The sequence below is a fragment of the Pleurodeles waltl genome, chromosome 4_2 (genome assembly GCF_031143425.1).
Source record: "Pleurodeles waltl isolate 20211129_DDA chromosome 4_2, aPleWal1.hap1.20221129, whole genome shotgun sequence".
Taxonomy (NCBI): Eukaryota; Metazoa; Chordata; class Amphibia; order Caudata; family Salamandridae; genus Pleurodeles; species Pleurodeles waltl.
The window spans coordinates 85,447,934-85,465,525 of record NC_090443.1 but is presented as its reverse complement, the minus strand read 5'-3'; the positions used below and the strand labels follow the sequence as shown (position 1 = coordinate 85,465,525).

Sequence of the window (17,592 nt, the reverse complement as noted above, 5' to 3'; positions counted from 1 at the left end):
AGAGAAGGATAAGTTACTTACCTGTAAATCCTAGTTCTCTTCCAGGGGTATCCTCATCAAAGTCATAAACAACCCACCCGCCTCCCCGGACGCAAGTCTCCTAGAAGTGCAGGACACACTATCTTTCGAATCTGCTGGACAAGTTGTCACCGTAAAAAAGTACTGACCTAACTGTGAACCAACTGTCACCTCTCCTTCACCCCTGAGGCATGGTGGGATACTGGAGGTGCTCAGGGTCTTAAAGGCACAGTGCCAGAATGTTATGGTTCTCCTGTGTTAACCTGCATGCAGCCTATTGGCTAATAATGCTCCTTTCTTTTCAATGTAGTTTTTCCTCTTTTTTTTTTTTTTTTTCACTGATGTTGCTACTGCTTCTTTCTCTGGGCCCAGCTAGGGGGCTTTGGAAAGTTTTTTTTCTCTTATTGTAATTTTGGAAAGGTCTGTTTAAAAAAAAAAACAAAAAAAAATCCATAGAAATAAAGCATTTTAGCCTGTTTATGAATATAGTCTGCATTGCTGTTATTCACACGTACAGGGAGTGCAGAATTATTAGGCAAGTTGTATTTTTGAGGATTAATTTTATTATTGAACAACAACCATGTTCTGAATGAACCCAAAAAACTCATTAATATCAAAACTGAATATTTTTGGAAGTAGTTTTTAGTTTGTTTTTAGTTTTAGCTATGTTAGGGGGATATCTGTGTGTGCAGGTGACTATCACTGTGCATAATTATTAGGCAACTTAACAAAAAAATATGTATACCCATTTCAATTATTTATCATTACCAGTGAAACCAATATAACATCTCAACATTCACAAATATACATTTCTGACATTCAAAAACAAAACAAAAACAAATCAGTGACCAATATAGCCACCTTTCTTTGCAAGGACACTCAAAAGCCTGCCATCCATGGATTCTGTCAGTGTTTTGATCTGTTCACCATCAACATTGCGTGCAGCAGCAACCACAGCCTCCCAGACACTGTTCAGAGAGGTGTACTGTTTTCCCTCCTTGTAAATCTCACATTTGATGATGGACCACAGGTTCTCAATGGGGTTCAGATCAGGTGAACAAGGAGGCCATGTCATTAGATTTCCTTCTTTTATACCCTTTCTTGCCAGCCACGCTGTGGAGTACTTGGACGCTTGTGATGGAGCATTGTCCTGCATGAAAATCATGTTTTTCTTGAAGGATGCAGACTTCTTCCTGTACCACTGCTTGAAGAAGGTGTCTTCCAGGAACTGGCAGTAGGACTGGGAGTTGAGCTTGACTCCATCCTCAACCCGAAAAGGCCCCACAAGCTCATCTTTGATGATACCAGCCCAAACCAGTACTCCACCTCCACCTTGCTGGCGTCTGAGTCGGACTGGAGCTCTCTGCCCTTTACCAATCCAGCCACGGGCCCATCCATCTGGCCCATCAAGACTCACTCTCATTTCATCAGTCCATAAAACCTTTGAAAAATCAGTCTTGAGATATTTCTTGGCCCAGTCTTGACGTTTCAGCTTGTGTGTCTTGTTCAGTGGTGGTCGTCTTTCAGCCTTTCTTACCTTGGCCATGTCTCTGAGTATTGCACACCTTGTGCTTTTGGGCACTCCAGTGATGTTGCAGCTCTGAAATATGGCCAAACTGGTGGCAAGTGGCATCGTGGCAGCTGCACGCTTGACTTTTCTCAGTTGATGGGCAGTTATTTTGCGCCTTGGTTTTTCCACACGCTTCTTGCGACCCTGTTGACTATTTTGAATGAAACGCTTGATTGTTCGATGATCACGCTTCAGAAGCTTTGCAATTTTAAGAGTGCTGCATCCCTCTGCAAGATATCTCACTATTTTTGACTTTTCTGAGCATGTCAAGTCCTTCTTTTGACCCATTTTGCCAAAGGAAAGGAAGTTGCCTAATAATTATGCACACCTGATATAGGGTGTTGATGTCATTAGACCACACCCCTTCTCATTACAGAGATGCACATCACCTAATATGCTTAATTGGTAGTAGGCTTTCGAGCCTATACAGCTTGGAGTAAGACAACATGCATAAAGAGGATGATGTGGTCAAAATACTAATTTGCCTAATAATTCTGCACTCCCTGTATATATGAGTTTAGTATGAAAATTTGTCTACTAAAAATGCTATATATATATATATATATATATATATTTTTTGTGCATATTTCATACTTTTATATGTGTGTATTTTATGTATGCTCCAGGGTCCCCGCACGAGGGCGGGAATATTAAATGTTTATGACTTTGATGAGGATACCCCTGGAAGAGAACTAGGATTTACAGGTAAGTAACTTATCCTTTTTGCCAATGTTTGGTACAATGGTGAGGGTCTGGCAGCTCAACACAGCAATAAAGTTTTACAAAAAAACATGTCAAGACAAGCATTGACAAAACCAAGCAACTGACCACCAATGTCAGATCTATTGGCTTTGCCAATGCTTGTTTATTTTCATGTTTCCCACAGTCTTGTTGGAAGTGGTTATACTGATATTCCGTTATGAATATTTCTTGGAAAATACGAGCATACATTCACACATTTGACTAACTGATGCTTCAAAGAAATGGTGCCTAAAACCTCACAGTAGTTTAGCAAAAATGTTTTCCTAGTTGCATTTTTTTGTGAACCTTTTATTCTCAAAGCAAATAATCATTAATCTTACTTTCAAGCTTTTACACATATGTGCATCTGATCAGAGAGCATTCTGGGAGCATTATATGTAGCCTCAAATAGTTAAACTTTGCAAATGTGTGTACACATTTTTTTTTTACTGTGTACACATTCAGTAGTGCAGTCCGAATCTACAACATCTATTTAGAGCGCTCACCCTAATAATAAAGGCTTTACAAGTTCAAACAGCATTAACACATTAACATATAGGCCCAAACAATTCCTCAGCTGCAGACATTTCCCTTCCCTGCTCCATTATTTGGTACTGTACACGGGAAGCCAAAGGGTTTGTGCTGCAGGGGGTTGGGCCTACTTGTCCGAAGGACAAATAAACATGAAACCTTGTTGTCCTTGACCCCAAACAGTAGGTCCTGGGTGTTGGGCTATAGGAATTCCACACTCCTGTACATATACTCCTTCTTCAAGGACCTCTTGGAAGAAATACCATCTGCACTATGCAGGTCCAGGGCAGGCTTTCACTAGAGCCTATGCCTTAAAGAGAAAATGGGAAAGTTGCATGGTGATTTTGAATAAACAAAAAAAACATTATAAATTAAGACTCTACTTTAACAACTTTGCTCACTACCTACCTTTTTTTCAGTTGCATTGGATAGTATTATAACAGGGTTTTATGTAGCCTCCCACAATAGAGGCACCAGCCAATCACTCCCAGAAGACACATTCAAGGTTCTGGAAGGCCTCTTGACAACCTCCTTGCAGCACTCGGCTGTCACTTGCATCCATGTCACTTTGCCACAAGACTGATTTTCTAAGGCAACAGTACCTATTGCTGCAACTTTCTTTTTAAATGGCATGTTTTGGTACAGTGCCAAGCAAATTCACACTATTTTCCCATAAACTGTTATCCCAAAAAAATATAAATTGTACAAAATTAAAGAGCCAGTTGATTACAGAAGCATTCCTACCCAAGATCCAGCCGTCGTTTTCTTTTTTCAGTCCTACAATTCCACATATGGTTAGCTTAAAAAAATCCAATTTGTGTCCAAAATGCCTTAGTAAATGTAAACATCATCTTTTTATTCTGATGAGCTGTGGTGATTTCAGCTAGGAATCATCATGCTCTTCTATTGTGAATATCAAAAGAGCACACAAATAGAACGCAAGACTTCTCTTTGTCTGAGAGTTTGTCAAAGAACAATACAAACAAATGTCATTGTATCTTGTGGCCTCATAGATCTTAAGCCTGAGAGTCCCCATTTCAAACATTACTTTAAAGAGACTTGTGACTTCGCTAAGAAGGCTGTTTCTCCTTTGTTTACATATTCTGCATTTGAAAACCATCTTAGCCCACCCATTTCGTCTGGTTGATTTCTATTGCTTCCCAAAAGGCTGTCTTGGTCTTTGGCTTTGTTAGACAACGTTTTATCTATCCATATCTCTTCAAACCAGTAGTCACTGCTTTGCTGTGAACATGGCAAAATCAGAGGAGGTTGACAATACCTTCCAAAGCCATTAACTCCTTTGTCCACTTCTGGTATTTTAAGACAGCTCTTGATTGACCATATTCTTCGTCATAAAAGAATAAGAATGAGTTTGACAGCAGCCTTATGCATCTCTTGTTTTGTGCCGGACCCATATGTTTGATTTTGAAATCCAGCAGTAATATAGTGATGGACAAAAGTGAAAAATGACCTGATTGATGTGCTGTCCTTTTAATTACTGATCTGCCTGTTTTTTTAACCTTTTCAGGAGTACTCCTTTAAAGCGTAGTTATTGAAGTGCCGCTGGTAGCCTTTCTTGCATGCCTGAGAAGAGAAAATGCATGAACATCAGTGTGAAGTTGTGAATGTTCTTTGACACTCAGTATTTTATGTTGATTAATTTAATAGAACCAGTGATTGGGATGAATGTAGAAAATGGTTCTTTAATATGTGGTGTATCAAATACTTGATTGATCCTTGCTCAGTGAGAACATTAGCGTGCAACAGGGTGATGCTGAGCTACCGGAACAGGAGACATGCTTTTAGGTCTAGGTAATGGTAACCTTGGCATAGCTTTTGGGTTTGGTCTGAACACTGGAGTAGTGATGGTAATTTTAGATTTCGATTAAGGAGAACTCATACAATTCACTGCAACCCAAGAGCTTGGCAATCTTGATTTATTTGTTATGATTACCGAGATCCATTATGGAGGGCTGTTTCTCTAGCCACCACTGAATCCCAGTATCCCAACAGGAAGTACTCAGGGGAACACAGTGACCTTAATTGAAAAAGTGAAGCAAAACTGTTCTATGAACCACACACTCTTCATGCTTGCGTCTTCTTTAGGCTAGCTGTATTCCTTCTTTAAGGCTTAATTGTTCACAACTGTTCAAATAATGCAGCTAATTTTAACTAGTGCTTGTAAATTAACTATTTTTACCCGCCTCTGTCTGCAGGCCAGTAACCAGATGACCAGCCCAATCACGTCCCCGGCTCAGTCACCAACGCCTTCTCCCGTTACCAACCTCAGCAGTGTTTGCACAGGGATGACATCGCTACCTGTCCTTGCACAGTTCTCCCGGCCTATGGTACCCGCACAAGGTAAGAACTAGAAAGAGAGGGCCTAGTGGAGGGCGTCTTGGATAATTGTTAATAGCTATTTTTAAGTGTCTTCTGTCTGTAATCTTTGTATGCTGGAATTTGGAGAGGCCTTGATTTCTTAGGAAACGTTTTAATCAAACTGTTTTTCTTCCTATTAGAAACATTCCCCCTAGGCTCCAAACTCTTTAAAATATATACACAGGCACAATGTACATCTTCAATCCCTTCAAGATCTTTGTTTTATGTAATGTTGGATCATTCCACAGACATCTCATGTTTTTATCAAAAGATGACCCCTAAGGAAATTGGGAAAGGAAGGCCATATTTTTATTATTATTGCACAATCCCAGTGATCTTCCAACAGATATGCTTGGCATTCTGTGACAGCTGAGGCTTCCCGCAAAAGGAAGCACAAAAGCCCCCCCCCACCCCACCCCCCCGTCCCCCCCCCCCCACCCCTAAATCTTTTTTTTTTTTCCCCTCTTGCTGACATTAAGCTTAGGATCAGGTCATTGGGGATTCCTTGTCACCACAGACGTTTTTACTCTATTCATTTGAGCTATTGCCTGTTCTGCACCAAGGAACCAGACCTATTGTATTTATGAATTTGAAAAGTAGCTTCCCCTTGGCAGGTACTGTTTGCCTTACTCATACCGTCAACAAGGGGCTGTTTTTTAATGGTTACTTCTTCCATCAGACTCCTCACCTCTTCAGTCCCCACAAAATGGTAGAATGGGTACTGAAACTTGAAACCAATCTCCTGCTCCAAGAAGGGAGGGTCAAAGTACTGGGAATCCATACTGGACATGACATCATGGAGTAGTACAAGGCACCACCATGGCGCACTAACAGTTCTTTTTTTCAGTACAGATCTGAAGTGTCTTTGATGGAAACTCTTACTCTAAAAAAAATAGTGTATTTGTGGTGTTTTGGGATGTCTCACCCAAATATCTCGAGCTCTTGTCTCTCTTCAGAACCAGATGTTACGCCCAGACCGGCACAACATCTCTGGTTGCTGGGGCCCAAGCACACCTCAATGACAATCCTGCTCAATTGGTGTATTTTCCAGTTGGTCACTTTGTTTCCCAACCCTAGATTCCACATCATTGTAAGAACATATTGTGAGTGAGATGGACCCAGCGCTGGATTCAGCCCTGGCCCCTGGACTGGAGCCTCATTTTCCTTTTCTTACGTTTCCAGTCTCTGGTGCTGGTAATGATGGTCCTCCTCTGCTCCGCCCTGGCTCCCTCTGGTCTTACAATGTACCCAAGAAGCTGTAGAGGCGTCCAACCAAACTTGTCCCAATGGCGCACCGCAAGGCACCGATTGGCCTTACTCACATACTCCCTGACCCAGTTTCAGCACTGATGGAACCTCCTCCGAAGGCCTTTCTTGTTGCTGTCTTGGATGCCACTGGAGTAGCATCTTCAAAGCATAGCAAGTTTTCAATAGGCAAAGGCCACTTTGGTCAGCTGCCAATACAAAGCCTACTACAGGTGGACTGGATTCTGGCAGATAAGAAATATGCAAAAAAAAAATTTTTTTGAGGAACTAGTTATATATTCAAGTGGGTTTTAACTCCTGCGGAAGCCCTACCCTGACGTCAGGCTGTACCAAGAAAAAGTTTTCTAGCAATGTGCAGTCACTGGTGATAGATGGTGCCACCAATTTTTGTAACTCCAAAGTAATAAAAGAAAAAATTTCCTTAACATTTTCAGAACAAACAAAACAGGAAGATGACAATTTATTGATCTGATCCACACATGATAGTTCCCATCAAAGATCATTCCTAGATTATTGTCTTTGGGGGCTGGCACAGGGAGACAGACTAAAAATTGGGGCCACCAGGATGTATTTCGTAAAAGAACAATATTAACCGAACAGAAGAAATTATGTTTTTTGTGTATTTAGTTTAAAACAGTTTCTTTTCATCCAAGTTTTAATCACCTTCATACATTTCTTGAACCAATCTGACACTTCTTTAGTGTTCCCAGAGATTTAAACTACAATCTGAGTATCGTCAGCATATGCTATATTTGTGAAACCAAACAAATTAATGAGTTTAGCTAAAGGAGTCACGTACAGATTAAACAGCATGGGGCTGAGGGACGAACCCAGGGGGACCCCACTCGACAGAGCCAGAGCTCTGGAGTTAAAGTCCCCGAGAGTCACTCTTTGTTCACGATCTTCTAAGAAAGAAGAAAGCGGATCATAAGCAGAGCCGGTGATCACAGTGTCCACAAACTGCTCACATAGGAACCACATGACTCACAGTATTGAAGGCCACTGAAAGGTCTAACAAGACCACTGCACCCTTCCTGTTGTTGTCCATGATCAGTTTGATTTCTTCTGCCACTGCAACTAAAGCAGTTTCCGTACTATGACCACATCGAAAGCCAAATTGTTATTCACTCAAAAACGTGTACTTATCCAGAAAATCTGACTGAATTTTGTTTATGGTTTACAAAACCTTAACAGGAAATAGAAGACTGGAAATTGGACGGTAATTTTGCTCGACGGCTGAATCAAGGGAGGTCTTTTTTAAACAGTGGTAGAACTGAAGCTTTTTTCCACTCCAGAGGAAAACATCCTTTTTCCAGCAGGTTACAAAATAAATTTGTAATAATGGGTACTATCTTGTGAACCATCAAGTGCATTACGTTAGGTGGTAACGGATCTGAAGGAGCACCAGACTTGATCAGCAAAATTAGTTTCGCCACCTGATTTTCTGTCAGAAAGGGGAACCTTAGAAATTCAGCCGACCTAGGCGGAGGAGAACCAGCTTCCTTCGTCTAATCATAAAAAGATCTAATGGGATCAAATTTGTCATAGACTGATAAAACTTTATCTTGAAACTAGGTTGTAAGTTTGTCACAAAAAGACTGATGAGCGGGAGCACACATTTAAGAGTTAGACTTAGTCAGAAACGGAAAAGTTCTAAAAAGTTATTTAGCTGAATTAGCAGCCTGATTAATTCTCTCCGTACAGTACCTGATTTTTCCTCAATACATTTGTTATAACCATTAATTCAGTTTGTTCCAATTGTGGCTCTTCTTTTCCATCCAAACTGGAGCTACTATAGGTTTAGAGGATGGCAAACTGAAATGTATAGCAGCATGTTCTGACCAAGTGATGGATAGCTCTTTTTTTTTTTTTTTACTCTGAGTTTAGGATGGTTTGTTAAAATGCCATCCAGTATGTTGCAGGCCTTATGAGCGGTTCTCTCCACACTTTCATTCATGCTGAAACAGCTTAAAGTTTTCAATAAGAGAGCCAACTTTCAATTTTCACCATCCTCTAAATGGAAATTGAAATCCCATAGTATTATAAAACTGGTATAATGAATACTAGAGTCTAACTAGTTACTGAATTCATCCAAGATCTTCGCTTTTGGGCCAGGGGTTATATACATTAGCACACTGTGAAACATATCTTGGGTGGTAAGTTTACATCTAAATGAAAGCTCATTGCATTCTGCAAAATGCAGGGGTTCAGGTGCCACTTCTAACGTTTTACAAAAAATGATTGCAACACCGCCTCCCCATTTACCTGACCGATCTAACCTGCTGGACTTGTATCCAGCAGAAAGCGCAGCAGCATAGTCATGGTTGAAGGCTTAATCAGCCGAAGTCTCTGTAAGGAATACTAAGTGAGGGCTGTAAGGTTCTAAAAATGCAAAAAGGTCATATTTATGTTTAATCACAGATCAAGCATTAATAAGAAAACAATTAAAAGGGATAGATTGGCCTGCCAATTTGAAATGTGGCTTAACATCAGTAAAAGGTTTTTCCCTCCCGCAAGCAAAATTACAGTGACTTTAAACTAAATCTGATCCGGTAATACTTTTGAGATTTTTAAATAAGCCTAGCTGCTCGAGAACGTAAAACAAATTTGACATAACCCAGCCATCCAGTGCCATGTGCGCCATCCAGTTTCAGACAATCCCTTATGAGGTCATTGTTAACGAATGATCCACTTGATGCCCAGACAGATAACCATCTAAGCAGGGAGCAGAGGGTGAGGACATCAGAAATATATAGCCCACTCCGACATCCTCGTGGGCAATATATATTCGGGTGGGACAGGAGCTATCTAAAAAAGAATTCTCCCTTTTTGTAAAATGTGTCCTCATAGCCCCAGATGTCACTCCCGTAAGAAGCGCCTGAAAGACACTTGATTTGGTAGATCTTAATCATGGTAAGGAGTGTTTTATTTCCCAGCCTGAGGCAAAACTGTGAAGTGGACCTAACCAATGACAGTTTGTTGATGGATAGAGTAGTAGACCACTTTCTGGTCAAACTCTACCCCAAAATAGGGAAACATAGGCCCCCTTGTGATTTCACAGCCTGAGATAGTTTGCCGACAAGATTTTGTAGATTTAGGTCCTCTTACCCTTATAAAAGACTTGTAGAATTTATGGATTTTTCCATGAACTCCTCGAAGCATTGAAGTAAGTATTTTTAACCAAGGGATGTTCAGGATAGCAAGACCACATCGTCAGGATAAAGAAGCACTGGGATGGGCCTACCACCCTCTTTAAGTAGGCCCTTAGCACCCTAGACTAAGGCTGGTTCTAACTGGTTGATGTACAGTGTGAATAAAAAGAGGAGTTAAAATGTACCCCTGTCTGACCCCTCTTTTAACCAAGAAAATTGTGGTGTATTAGCCTCTCATGCCATATGTTAACGGTGGTTGACCTATACTTTATGCAGATCTGTTAAAAGGAGAAAAGTGCAGACATCCACCCCGATGTCAACAAAGCCCAAATGTTGTCCCTGTTAACTCCATCAAATATGGATGTGAGATCTATGAAGGCCATAAGTAAATATCCCTGCTTAGCAACAGCATATTTGATTATAACTAAATTCATATTCATGCATTGGTCAAGGGTGCTTCATCAGAGCCTGAAACCATACTGTAGTTCAAAGATAATCCCATTATCTTCCAACCAGGACAACTGTCTAGTCAATACCCTGACCAGTCACTTTGACTACCTAGTCAGTTAGCGAGATGGGTCTGTAACATGTGGTTGTATGGTTAAGCAATTCGGCTTATCAGAGGGTAGTGCTAAGCATTTTTTGTACCCACACAGTCAAGAAATGAGGCACACACTCAATGACTATCTTCAGTCCAGTGTTTTATGTATCAAAACATTTTCTTTATTCATACAACCAAAAGGATCTTTGTTGCAGGTAAGTAAAGTTTCAAGAATATATCACTTTCAAGTATCAAAAGTAGACAGTGCGATTTTCATTGAAGGCAATGCAGTCCTCGGGCAGAAAAAGTACATACACAGTTTATAAGTAAGTACTAGACTTGCTGTCCCAATCTTCAGGGGTTATGCAGAGGTCAAAGTTAGTGTCCAGCACCCAATGGAATCCTATGGACACTGGGACAACGGTTTCAGGTAAGTACCTGCATTCTCCGGGCATGGGTCCTTGGGGTGTGTGGGGGGGGGGGGGCGGGTAGATCGGCACCGGGGGTGGGCACAGGTAAGCACCAAACACACTCTCAACGGTACAGGGGCTGCCGGGTGAAAGGTGTAAATACAGCGTTGGGCGCCCAATGCTTTCCAGTGAGGAACTTGGGGTTCACAAAGAGGTTGCAGGCTTGGTCCAGGGGTTGACTGAAGAAGACTGACAGGTAAGTTGAGGCTCCTCTGGGTGTCGATGGACCATCGGCTGGTTTCCCCAAGGCCAGGGGGCTGAGGGCGCAGGGGTACCTTTAGGCTTTGGGTATCTTCACTGGTCAGGATGGGTCCTCTAGATTCAGGCTTCAAGTGTTGTGGTGGTAGCCATGAGGGGTCAACCCGGGGTGGACTCTAGGTCGGATTCACCTGTGGTCTCTCTCTGGTCAGGTGGGCCACCTGGACTTGGGTCATGGATGTCAGGGCAGGGCTCTCAGATACGGAGGACTTCGAGGTCCTTGTGGGAGTTTTCTTTGTGGACAGGGCCGCTGTCCTCATAAAATCTGGTCTTAATGGAAGGCAGGCAGTCCTTCGAGGGTTTCTAGAGGTCACTGGTCCTGCAGGACGAGTCTTCTTTTTGTAGCAGGAGTCTTTCTATTTATTTATTTATTTTTTATTCTTTTTTATTAAAAGGTTGACAAGCATACATTACACAGTATGGGCTTTTCTCGGCACAGAACGATATAAACAGGACATGAACCACCATACCAAGTGTTACCAGCAGTCTCTCTGACTTTCCCTGAACCGTGGGTCCCCATATATTCAGCAAGCATCTTTTCATCAATAAAGACAGTTCCTCCGTTAGGAGACTACTAAAGCATGCCAGCACGGTGGACTTGTACTGTCTAATCTCTGGACATTCCCAAAGAATATGTATGAAGGACCCCTCCATCCCAACTCGCCGAAGACCTAGGCCGTCCGGGGTCCTACCCAGCTCTTCCAGATTCCGTTCCCACTGCTGCTTAAGATGTTGAAGTATGTCTTGCGAGTTGTTGAGTATGGTTTTGTAGGTGAGGGAGATCACTTTTTTGTGTAAGAGTTCTTTTAGTAATCTACCTTCCAGGGGAGTTCTGTCCTCAATGGGAGGGCTGAGCGTTAAGTGTGTTGCACTTGTAGGTAGCAGAAGTATTCCGAAGGAGCCAGTTCATACTCCTGCAGTTTGTTGAAGGTCGTAACGGCATTGCGTGGTTAGTGGTCACCAATCTTTGATACGCCGATAAGATCCCACTTCGTGAACCCGGGGAGCTCACCCAGGGTGCCCTGTGCCTCAGAATCCCAGAGCGGGGTGGCTTGGGTTAATCTTCCTCCTCAGCCCAGGGCCTTGTGTTTGGTGCGCCAGTAGCCTAAGGTCACTGACGTGGGGTCGAGATTGTGTGACAACGGGAAGAGGAGTACAGGGCCCTCCAGTATCCCTCCCGGTTGTAATAGCCTCCTATCCATCCGGTAGGTGGGTGTAGGAAAGTGCCCTCTTTCTTAGCTTGGTTGCCCCCATTTTCTTCCTGTTGTCAGTGTGTTTGACTGTGTCCAATGGGATCCTGCTAACTAGGACCCCAGTGATTATGCTTTCTCCTCTAAATTTGGTTGTTACTTACCTTTTCTTCCCACAATTGGCATACTTGCCCCCCCCCCATGTAAGTCCCTAGTATATGGTACCTATGTATCCAGGGCATTGGAGTTCCAGGTGATCCTATGGGCTGCAGCAGTTATTCTGCCACCCATAGGGAGTCCAAGCAAAGGGTTCTGTAGGCCTGCCATTGCAGCCTGCGGGAAATGGGTGCATGCACCGGTTTTTACCAAAGGTCACTACACCAGGTCACTGTAAGTCCCCATATGGTAATCCCTGTCAGCCCAGAGGGCAGGGTGCAGTTACCTGTGTGTGAGGGCACCCCTGCACTAGCAGAGGCGCCCCCACAAACTCCAGATCCATTTTCCTGGACTTTGTGAGTGTGGGGACGCCATTTTACGCGTGTACTGGACATAAGTCACTACCTATGGCCAGCTACATAATGGTAACTCAAAACCTGGGCATGTTTGGTATCCATCATGTCGGAATCATACCCCAATACTGTTGCAAGTTTGATTCCATACACTCTGGGGGCTCCTCAGAGGACCCCCAGCATTGCTACCACCAGTCTTACAGGGTTTTCCGGCCAGCCCAGCTGCTGCCACCCCTCAGACATGTTTATGCCCTTCTGCTGCTTGATCTAATCAAGCACAGGAAGGCAGAACAAAGGATTTTCTTTGGGAGAGAGAGGTAACATCCTCTCCCTTTGGAAATTGTTGCGACTGGCTTGGGAGGGGTAGCCTCCCCAAGCCACTGGTTTGCTTTGAAGGGCACATTTGGTGCCCTTCGTACATAAACCAGTCCACATCGTGTCTGGGACCCCCAGTCCCTGCTCTGACACGAAACTGGACAATGGAAAGGGGAGTGACCACTTACCTGTCCATCACCACCCCAGGGTTAGTGCCGAGAGCTCCTCCAGAGGGTCCCTGGGTTCTGCCATTTAGTTTTTAAGGTTGGCAGGGACCTCTGGGGCATCTGAGTGGCCAGGCAGGTGACGTTAGAGCCCCCTCCTGATAGGTGCTTACCTGGTTAGGTGACCAAACCCCCTTTCAGAGCTATTTAGGGTCTCTCTCTCTTGGGTGGGTCCTCAGATTCGGCTTGCAAGATTCCAGCAGGAGTCCTCTGCAACCTCTGCTTCGACTTCTGGCCTTCGGAACTGTGACTGGAACCTCACAGCTTTGCAACAATTTCCTCGCCGTGTATCCTCAGAAGACTGCAACTCTTCAACCTGCACAAGAAGAAGGAATCTTCCTTGAAGTGAAGGAGTCACTCCCTTGTAACCTCAGGCACTGACAACAAGTGACGACCTGCTATGTGGATCCTCTCTCCTGCTGAACTGCGTGGATCCTGCATCATGGGTGGTGGTCCGGAGTAGTCCTGTCTGCCAGCTGTCTAACTTTGGTGGAGGTAAGCCTTTCCCTTCCCATGCAGGACAGTACCCCGGTGCACTGCGTCTCTTGCAGATGCCACGGCTTGTTTGCATCTCCTCCAAGGGATCCTCAGGCGGTGTGTAGCACCAGCACTCCATCCTGCAAACCACAGCCTCCTGTGTGGTTCTCCTGCGACGTGGGATCCTCTTTTGTAGTGCTGTGTGGTCCTCTTCTGAGAATCCTGTGTCCTCTTCCTGTGGGACTCCTGTGGGTGCTGCCCCTGCTCCTGAGGACGCTCTGCAACGCTGAGGATCCCCTGTGACTGCCCATCCTGGGTTGAGTCCTCCTGGGCCTTGCTGGTTCCCAGCAGCACCTCTTTTCCACTAACCGCGAGTTTGCCTTTGCCAAGGCTTGTTGGTGGAAATCCTGCACCAACACCCATCTGCAATCTTCCTTCTGGCAACGGACATCTTCTGCATCCATCAGGAACTCTCTTCCAGCTCCAGGGCTGCAGTGCTGACCTGTTCTTCAGTACCGTCGACCAACTCCTGCATTCACAGCTGGGTGGGTAGTACCTCCTACTCCTCCTGGACTCCACTGTGACTCTTGGACTTGGTCCCCTCTCTCCACAGGTCTTCTTTCCTCAGGAATACACCGCTGGTTTTCCTGCAGTCTTCTCTGGGTGTCTTCGTCTCTTCTTCATCTCTGGGACAGGGGGGCCGACTTGGGTGCCTCGGAACCGCCACTTCATGAGCGGTATCTTGTGGAGTTCAAGGCCGGATAGTTTTGCGGATTTGTCGGGGTATGTACTGCGGCTCTCACGAGCTCTGCTACAAAGTGGCCATTGTGTTTGGTGGTTAGCTCCACCCCCTTGTAGCAGGAGTCCTGAAGCTGCAGACAGGCCAGTAGGGCTTGGGACCATGTCAGTTTTTGTCTGGAGTTTTCACTGCTGGTGCGGCTCTTCAGTCCTTCTTTAGGTCACCAGGAATCTGAAGAGCAAGGTTCAAGGGGTGCCCCTAAATACTAGATTTAGGGGCTTTACAGGGGTCAGACGGCAGTAGTCAGTGGCTACTGACCCTGTGGGTGGCTACATCCTTTCTGTGTCCACTCCCTTTAGGGAGGTGCGCAGCTTCCTAACCCTATTGGGTATCTCCCTCCAAAACAAGATGGAGAATTATGCCAGGAGGTGTTCTCCTCAGCTCTGGGCACCCTAGAGGTGGTCCCAGCTGGGGTGTACACTCCTCCTGGTGTTTTACTAATTTTCCTGGTAAACCAAGTGGGGCTTGGTGCAGGGTATCTCCACTATTTGGAGTGTCCTGAGGCAGTGTAACAAAACGTAGGAGGCTTTGTGGCTCACCGACAAGTACTGCTGTTTCTGCAGGGAGGAGGTGTGAAGCACCGCCACTCAGAGCAGGTTTTGTCCCTGACTTCAGAGAACACAAAGGTTCTCACCCTATAGGGTCAGAAACTTGTCTGGTGGTGGCAGGCTGGCATAGACCGGTCAGTCACACACTAGAGAGTTGGGTGAATTTCAGGGGGCATCTCTAAAATGCCCTCTGCGTGCATTCTACAATAAGTCCAACACTACTGTCAGTGTAGGTTTATTCAGCTGAGACGTTTGATACCAAATCTCACAGCAATCAGTGAGGCCATCATGGAACTGTGGAGTTCATAGTGACAAAGCTTAGACACTGTAGGGGCATATTGCTCATGCGGCTATGCACTCACCTGTGGTATAGTGCAACCTGCCTTAAGACTGTAAGGCCTGCTAGAGGTGGTGACTTACCTATGCCACGGGCAGTAGGTTGTGGGCATGGCACCTAAAGGGATGCCATGTCTACTTTACTTTTTTTTTCTCTACCAACACACACAATTTGCAATGGCAGTGTGCATGTGATTGGTGAGGGGTTCCTGACGAAGGCATAATACATGCTGCAACCCTGGGGGACCCTCTCTGACCACAGGGTCCTTGTTACAACTGGTACCTTTTACATGGGACTTCGCTGTGTGCCAGAAGTGTGTCAGTTGTTGAAGAAATGGTACAGTTTAGGGAGAGAACACAGGTGCTGGTACCTGGTTAACCGGATCCCAGCACACTCAGTCAAGTTAACATCAGATATCAGGCAACAAGTGTGGGGTGACCATGCCAAAAGGGTCACTTTCCTATATCCTTGGCCTCAAATTTAGACTTTGCCCAGCTCTGTGAAAGAGTTAGTTATGGTGACTGAGCCCTTGCCTTAACACCGTAAAGTGCTTTTTTTTTGTGCCAAAGGGGTAAGTGATCAAAATAAAATTAATTGTTGTGTATAAGCCTCTCCCAGTAAAGGTAGATCATTGTAATGAAGAATGGTCTGTAGATCTCTTTCTAAAAGTATGCTCCAAGTTAATTTAATTAAGGATAGTATAAAGGAGCTCTACTCCCATGGAGTGTTCTGTGGGAGAGGCATCCACCAAGTTCTCTTCTTCCCCCAGACAAAAGGGGGCAATCCCTCACCTCACAGAGATGCAAATTAAAATCACCTACTAGAACCACAGGAGTAAATAGGGTGAACTAATCTCTATACTTTAAGAATTTATGCAAGGCTGTCAGATGGTCAATCTTAAAACAATGTGAAGCAGAATTGTAAACCTTTGTGACAAAACTATTTCGTTTTGAAAACCGCAAAAGGATGGCTAAAATGGTGAGTTGGTGTCAGAAGCTGGATTCTGGTTGCTGAAGCCCCCCACCTTTTGCCTGGTTTTAGATGCAAGGTTGACTGAAGTGCACTGGGTTCCTGCTAACAAGGTCCCCAGTGCCAGTGTTCCTTCCCAAAACAAGACACCTGGTCACCCGATCCCCAAGTGGTCAGCCCCTTTAACACCTCTATAAGTCCCTAGTAAATGGCACCCCTGTTCCCTAGGGCTTAGGTACTAAAGAGGGTCCCTAAGAGATGCAGCATAACTTGTGCCTGCTGCATCTCTGCTACTGTACCTCTAGGTGTGCCTTACATACTTGACGCTAGCCCCTGATATGCCTAACTGCTTGCCCACTCTAGCACAAAGGAGTATTTGGGGTGTCATTTGTGCCTCTGTAATACCTGTGGGGTTTGCTCGACTCTTTACTCAGTGCACCTCATTCTGGTCCACTGTATAAAGAGCCAGCTTCCTACAGCTAGTATTCAACTGACACAGTTCACTGCCAAGTTTCAAGGAAATTAACCCCCCTTTATCATGGCTAGATGTAGCAGAAATAGCTGGTAGGAAAAAAAAGAGCAAAACCCATTCAGTTAAAGAACTGTCAACAGACCATGTTTCTTAGTTGCAAATGATACCAAACTTTTCATTCAAATTAAGTCAAGGAGTGTCATATTTCTTTGAACATAAGCCCACAACGTTCCATCTGAGGATGTCAAAAACAGAACTAGAGTCCCTCTAATGTTGGTCATGGGGCACTAGACAGCAGGTGTGAAAATAGTGAAGGTGGGCAGTCAGTCCTAGCTGTCCACAGAGTTTAACTGCTAAGACGAGTTAGAAGTGGGAATGTTACAAAGTGAGAATCTGGGTCATAAAGTGTGAGGGACCCCAGACCTTAGGAGAATTGGCTGAGTCAAGTAAGGTGCAGGGGGATAGAAAATGCCCAAGCGGGGCAGACTTGTATAAATGATCGAGCATTATGAGTGCCAAGATATGAGATAGCTGTCTCAGCCTGATCCAAATTAACTACTACGCAGACCCATCAAAAGCCTTCTGAAAGCCTTCTGTCATCCACCTGCCTAGTCAACACGTCTCACCATATGCCTAAACAGGAATAGATTGCCCCCCACTTACCTGTTAAACCAATGAACCACTTAAATTAGCTACTGTGTAATTTCATATGCAGAACGTTCACCAATACTATTGTATATGGCATAGCGTCAGGGAGTAGCAAGAGTCTAGCAGATCTTCTACAATGGCCCATTACTACCTCTATTGAAGCTAAGCCTATCTTTAA

The 17,592-nt window shown here is 44.4% G+C and overlaps 1 protein-coding gene across 5 annotated transcripts in view; it reads left to right on the top strand.

The window, feature by feature from the left end:
• Positions 1-17,592, top strand: part of R3HDM2 (R3H domain containing 2) — a 1,111,447-nt gene that overhangs the window by 958,613 nt on the left and 135,242 nt on the right. For all 5 annotated transcript variants that reach the window (XM_069230792.1, XM_069230791.1, XM_069230789.1 and 2 more), the window contains one exon: positions 5,077-5,221. In XM_069230792.1, the coding sequence (XP_069086893.1) occupies positions 5,077-5,221 (145 nt within the window). The remainder of the gene's footprint in view (positions 1-5,076; positions 5,222-17,592) is intronic.